Source organism: Aplysia californica, unplaced genomic scaffold (assembly GCF_000002075.1).
Source record: "Aplysia californica isolate F4 #8 unplaced genomic scaffold, AplCal3.0 scaffold00107, whole genome shotgun sequence".
NCBI lineage: Eukaryota > Metazoa > Mollusca > Gastropoda > Aplysiida > Aplysiidae > Aplysia > Aplysia californica.
In genome coordinates this window covers 965,786-973,041 of record NW_004797377.1, presented here as the reverse complement: position 1 = coordinate 973,041, position 7,256 = coordinate 965,786, and the positions used below count along the sequence as shown (strand labels likewise).

At 39.3% G+C, this 7,256-nt stretch overlaps 1 protein-coding gene across 1 annotated transcript in view; it reads left to right on the top strand.

Moving 5' to 3' along the window:
* LOC101851183 overlaps positions 1-7,256 on the top strand; it is a gene marked incomplete in the record, with an annotated part of 22,004 nt that overhangs the window by 9,454 nt on the left and 5,294 nt on the right. Inside the window, 5 exon segments of the mRNA XM_005095591.2 lie at positions 3,612-3,723; positions 4,311-4,520; positions 5,456-5,556; positions 6,222-6,271; positions 6,783-6,931. Coding sequence (XP_005095648.2) covers positions 3,651-3,723; positions 4,311-4,520; positions 5,456-5,556; positions 6,222-6,271; positions 6,783-6,931 — 583 coding nt within the window.

The window sequence follows — 7,256 nt, the reverse complement described above, 5'->3', positions numbered from 1 at the left end:
CCCCCCCCCCCCCCCCCCCCGCCACAAGTGTCAGTTTTGCAGCCCGATAGGGAATGGGCGGTTGAATCACACAAATGCAGCGGCTTGTTGAGGTGTTCACCTGTCGCGTAGGCCTTTGTCAAAACAGACAACGGGTGACATCAAAACAATCTTTGCTAAGTTTGACTCAGATTGAACCCTATCGATAGCCAGAAAATTTTGTCAAGGCTGTTTGAGTAATCTATCATTAGGTTTGGTAGTGTAGTTGAGAAAGGACAAGATAGCATCAAAGAATATGTTAATACTGACTCAACAAGTCTGTAAATTGTGGCAAAACCTATTGACGAATGAATTTTTAATAAAGTCCACTACTGACGCCTAAAGGTCGATTATTTCACATTTGGTACGTACAACTATTGGATGCTATTTTTATCGCGACTTTTCGCGTTTTTAAATTAACTTTAAGTATGTGCCCCTTGCTGTATCTATCAAGTACCATTCTTGAATCATTGATTAGTTAATCAAAATAAAAAAGCAACTCATAAACATATTTCCCACGAAAATTCTCCCTTCAACAAACCTTCAACGTTAACTCTCCAGCTCTACACTTCAATTAGAAACAAATCTCATACATTCTACCAACATGCAGAACAATGAGTTTGTATACTACTGCCTTCACACAGTGGTTATTCATGACTGTTACAAAGACAGTTTACATCACTTGGAGATGGGAGCTCACGATTGTCAAATTACCAGAGAGTTGAAGAGGACAAGCAATTTTGTGATAAATAATTCTTCAACAAACTTGACGAAATTGCTTTCCCATTATTACAGATAGAATACAGGCAAAATCTATCTTGACTAACACTTTCAAAGCCTCAGAGGCCTTTATAGAGAGTGCCAAAAGAAAACGGAAAGAGTCAAACATTGTCCAAGGCGACTTTAGAGAGATATTAAAAAAAGAGCAACCTGTTGTTGTGTGTATGTCGGAAGGATCAATGTGAATAACGCAGGGCAGAAGAACGAAAGAGAAGTTTGCATAAAACTCAGAGGATAGGATCAGATTATGTCGAGTGAGCATGGACTTGGAAGCGGATTTGTTAGTAAGGCGTTGAACACCTCTGCTGCACTATATCAAAACATGAACGAATTAGCTGTCTATATTTCTTAAATATTTGGTAGCCAAAGATGTGAACAGTGGCGGTGGGTGGACCAAAACTTGGGTGGGGCTTAGGCTGCTTTCACTTCTTTACCACCAAACAACAAGCAATATACAGAAAACAGTGGTGATTTTCTCATACTCACGACTAGCCTCGGCATTTTGAGAACCTTTCAAACGAGAGAGTCACCTTTGTCTTCCTTCTCTTTGTTCTACGTTAAATTCTTCTTGATTGTGGGGACGAAACCGTTTCCCCTCCAAACTTCTCTAATTAATTTTGATCTGATGAAAAAGTTGCCTCTAAAGTGGTTTGATGTAATTAATAACTGTTAAATCTCAGCGGCACACACACACACAAACATGCATACACATCACTCCACAAGCTGGATTAGGCCGTGTAGTCGAGAAAAGTAGACAGCACGCCTAACAAAGGTCCAATGGAAGCGTAGGTAACTGTGTCACTGGGGGTAAGTGTGTCGTAAACGTTCACCCCATTATCAGGGCTAGGACAGCGTGAGCCCACTGTGCAGTGTTATTTTTTTCAAGTCTTCTACCTTTTTACAAGAAGAATTTCATTAGCGAGGGGCAGTGGGAACGGGCTCATCGTTTGCTGAGCCCTAAAGACATTTGATTTGCTGTTAGGTTACTATAGTTGTAAGCGGCGGCAACAGTGATTGGATAAACGAGCAAGCCGCCAAGTTGATCACTCTGTGTTCATTACGTGCGTTCAAAACGGTTTCAACTGCTTATTTCGTTATTTTCATTTGCTTTGGGATAGAGTTGGGGGTGGGGAGGGGGCTCAAGCCCGTGAGCCCTTCACTACCCACCGCCACTGGATGTGAAGTGTCACGTTTTGCTCGAAGGAGAAGGACCATTGATTGCCACTGAATTCTCTTTTTTTGTCAGTAACTTCCTGTAGGAACCTACAGACAATGCCACGTTCATTATACACAGAGATGGCTGTACTTATCAGACCACAACGCTATCTTGTCAAATGCAATCGGCGACATTTGTACCAGATAGGACAAAACTGTTGAAGACAAATACCTTGAAAAAGGACAAATTAAACTCAAATGATAGTGAACAGCACATAGAGTGTAATTGAAAGGTCCCTGAAATATGGTATGGTCTATGTACTCATGGATAATCTTGAACTTTTTAAAAGAAAAGCAAAAAGTCCCCCCCCCCCCAACCCACCCCTTTGATTTTCGATTTCTGGACCCAGACCTGGCTGAAACAAAAAGACCCCATTGTCACAGACGTTCGTTGCCTTTGTTACACACTGAGCAAAAGCATCCAGTACAAATTGATCGTTAAGATAAATGGTTTTTTTTTGCCAACTCTATGAGGCCAAAAACAGTCCTGCCTCAGAAGACCTAACCAAATAACTGAATAAATTACTTTTAACTTAATAATTACTCTTAAAACTATTATGATTTGCTTTTGTCGATTACTCAAACGCCCAAGTAAGCATTGGTGCTGGTCAAGTGGGGTTGATTAAAGTGATTCAAACGTCTAGACGCCGTCACTGTCACTTAGGCGGTTGAATCACACAGATTTTGGTGGTCCAAACCGCCTATGTTCAGTAGCTTATGCAAGAAAGCGTTTTATAAAAAATAAGCTACAGACCATATTATATTAAATATCTGAATTCCAGATTTATAGGCACGAGCTTGAAGAAATAATAATTTGTTTTTGCTTCTCCTGAAAAAAAATTGTCTTTGGCACTTTGGTGGTTGAATCACGCGGCTAGCGATATATTATATATAAATAAATTAAACATATACATATTAATACATACAATAATAATAGATAGAATTTGGACAGAGGGAATCTCCGCTCAACAGCAAGCTCTATGCGCTTCACAATCTATACTATTACCCTAGCAGACCTGAGAGCATTCTGAAACCTCAACTTCCTTGGAAGCATACAGGGGAAGCAGCCATTTATAGGCGCTAAAACACTAACATACTGACAAGATCTTTCGCTGCCTTTGACCGGGTACCCATTCCCACCTGGGTGAAGTGAGGAAAATTTGTGTAAAACGCTTAAATATAAAATATATCCTTTTGTTGGAAAACTGGGAACAATGAAAAAAAAAAGAAAAGATTAATGGCAACCTCTAAGGCACATTCATGATTCCTTAGGGATGTTTAAGTTGCGCAGTCTTGAAGAAAGTCAGAAATGGCTGGTTATATATAAGACATACCTATAAGCATCACCCCCATCCAAAGAAAAAAAAAACGAAGAGGAGAAGACAAAAAGAAGTAGTCAGCTCCCTTTCAGAACATGTCGATTAAATTCCAACAGCATGACAAAACCCCCCCCCCCCAACAAACAAACAAACAAATTGACTAACGATGGATGAAAAAGAAAGCTACCCCCCCCCCCCCCCCTTAACTCCCAACTACTGCACAATTTTGTTTTCTAAATTTTAACAAAAAACATTTCCTATTTTATAATTCTCTTTTAGCTGGACCAAACCAAGAAAGGCATCATTCCACCACCCCCTATGCTATACTCCAACGTTCTTAGGATTATGGAGAAACAGATCATCTTATTCTTCTGTCTGCTGGCACTAGCAGGTGAGTACTAATTTCATAAAGAATAGGGCTGAACACGAATTTTAACAAAAATCCGGTTGACGGGTAATTATTCAGAGAGGAACTGCTGACTCACTAGCGTGATATTCGGACCACTCACGTGATTTGACGGAATGTTTAGCTGAAACAATGCAGTTCTTGAAAATGATGCTGCATTTCCTTTTTTACGTCTGACATTCGTTCACTTTGGAGTGTAGAAACTATGCAATTTTGCGATTTCTAGGAAAAGTACTAACTCAAAGAGCGCTCGTGCTGCGTACATCACTGTGGATACTCGGCCAACTTTAAGTATACTTCCACAAAGGGGCCAATACTGTAATTTTAGATACCATCTACCTTTTTCTCCTCGTTTTCTTTCCCAAAATTTGTTCACTGAATAACCTACATTCTCGTGAAAACGACGTTAGAGAAGAATTTAAATTTACATCCTATAAATTTCTTTTACTTAGACAAATTCTAAACGCCATAATCATTGGCCATACCCAGAGACCGGTCGTACCTACATGTCTAAGAAAGAAATAGATGATTAAGTAAAGCTCCTAATAAATTATACTCCTTTTTTGTTCTAGTGACGACGGTGAGTGGGCAGAGCACCGTTCCACCTGGCACCACGGATTCCGGTATTACGTCATCCGGGAATAACACAAGCAATGCTACAGCAGCCGCCCCTACAAACGCGTCGGTCACGGCGTCAGCGAATGAGACAACTGTAACCATGACAACGACACTCCCGCCCACCACAACAACTACACCGGCGGCAGCAGACTTACCTCATCTTGGTGAGGACATTGAGTGTTAATCAGTGACGACTTCATTGATTTAATTTTTACATCTGTCACAGCCCATTTTGATTTGAACGATGCGAACACAACCACTTAAAAAAATATAGTTTTAGTTGAACCCCCCCAACTTCCTTCTCTTTTTTTCGCCTCCCCTACAACAGACACTTTTTACACAGCAATTTCATAATAATTATATCAACAGAATCTTGCGGAATGCTGCACATTTGACATATTGATATTAATTTTACACCCTCTTTTCATCACTCATTATATTTTCTTTCTTTTTTTTTTCAAACTTGCAGTATCATCTTCATGTCTTACACATTTAGATCTGGATTAGTATGAGTAGGTGGTTTAGGCGTTGTGGTATGGTTAGCTCCTCCTTTCCTATTATATCAAACATCTGCCGTCCTTATCTCTCCTCCTAATTTTCTTTGCTTGTTACTCTCTAGTAACACTTTTAATCTTTCGCAAATGCCGCTAAACTCTTACTAAAACTAAAATAAGAGATAGGCATGAAAGCAATACATCTCTTTACCAGCACATCGGTATTTAAACGCAAGCAATGGTAGTCTTTTATCTCCCCCCCCTCTCTCTCTCTTTCTCTCTCTCTCTCTCTCTCTCTCTCTCTTTTGGGGGGGGGGGGTAATTTTCAAGTACACTTTAAATAATATTATGAATTTTAAATACTGTTTTCTAAACAAACAAACAAACAAAAAAAAAAAGAAAAAAAAAGAAAGAAATACCCCCTTTCCAATAATATTGAAGGTCTACTCGTGCTACAAGAAAATAATCTTTTAAAGCCCCCAAAAAGAAACGGTCATGGCATATTGTGTAACCTACGAAAGTTCTATCACGTTATGGTAGATTTTTGTCCGAAAAGCTCTGCAAGACTTTATTACTATTTGGCCACTTACCTTTCTTTCAATTAGACACTGCTACGTTCACGTGGTCACTGACCTTGGGTACTGACAACACTTCTGATCTTGTCATAGTGGATGCAAACGCTAGTGTTGCTGATCTTTCTTCAACGGTAAGGACGAAACTTCAATTTCCTTAATCATATTATATAGATAACTATTAATTTTAACTTCAAGGTACAGGCAATGTTAATTAAAACATTATTACAGTATAGATCGCCAGAGGACTGCATAGCATCTTAGTAACTATTATTTCTGAAATTGTCAATTTGAAAAAAAGTATTTTAAGACGTTTGTTCCGTTCGTTGTAAGGTGGTCAAGAGAAGATCCAATCCTCACTTTGCTTGTGTTATTTGTTACTTGTGTGTGTGTGTGTGTGTGTGTGTGTGTGTGTGTGAGTATGTGTGTGTGTGTGTGTGTGTGTGTGTGTGTGTGTGTGTGTGTGTGTGTGTGTGTGTGTTTTCGTATAGTCTTACTTATGGATGTGAACCTGTCGAAGAATTGGTCCGCCAAGATGCATCCATATCAGATCAAATAATGGCAACGAATCTAGATATAATTAGCTAGAAAGCTAACAAAATAATGAGTATCCCAACAAACAGATAATGAAATAACATATACTTTAGTTGCCTCAGACTCTCAAGACCTTAGAGCAAACTGAGTTAATTGTTTTGCAAACAATGTCACTGCTATATCATTGTCAATGCTATATATTTTTTTGCTTATTATGCTTAAAGAAAATGCCGAGACCCAAAATATCAAATCATGTTATCCTCAGCTCTGGACAGCATTTTCAGAATTCTCATCAGGATACGAACTTCTCCAGAGGTGAGTAACTTAGAACAAAAAATGAGATTGAGCATTTAAAGTGTCGAATGTCGAAAAAAGAAAACTTTAACCTAAGCCTTATTTTGCATTTAGACGAATGAAAAAAACAACAAACAACCGTTTTTATATTCTCAACTTCCTTCTCAGAACTGGCACAGCCATACTGTGCATTGCATTTCAATAGTATTTCTTATCCTATTTTAATCTCTGAGTCTAAGCGTACTGAATTCATAATTTTTACACATTAAAAACATCGGTATAGGTGATACCCCCCCCCCCCCCAACTCCTAAAGTTAGAATGTTTTCCTGAAACCGTATCTGGGCAACCTCAACCCGCTCTGTCTTTCCAAGATATATCCTAAGGTTTGATAATCAATTTTGTATCTGGGGGCAAAAAAGACGTAGCAAGTGGGCATGGATTAATCGATCTATCCAACTGTGAACAACATCTGAACCTGAGTTCACTGTTAAGCGACGTACTAATCGCAACATTTCATGCTTCCTTCCTCAGCAACACCGACGACAAGAACTTCACGTTCAGACTCTACTTTCTGAGCAGCAAGCTGACCAACAGCACGACAGACCAGCTCAACAACACTCTCACTCAGCTGAGCACTGATGTCACGGTCAACCACCAGGCTTTTACATCTTTAGAACAATGTAAATCTGTCCCCACTGCATGTCAACCTTTTTTATAGCCAGCCGTCATTTTTACCACTTGAAAGAGGCTTAAGAATTCCCGCCCCACATTCACGGATTTCCAAGCCAGGCAATAAATAGCACCCGGTCCTTTCACCATCCGGGTGATCCCCACTGGCCACCAATATTACCATAATATCTCCGCTTTAGAGGGCGATATCATCCAGATTTGCAAGCACTGTTCTATCAGAAATAATAATAATAGTAGTAGTAGTAGTAGTAGTAGTAGTAGTAGTAGTAGTAGTAGTAGTAGTAATAACAATAAATAATATTTGCATAGCGCATA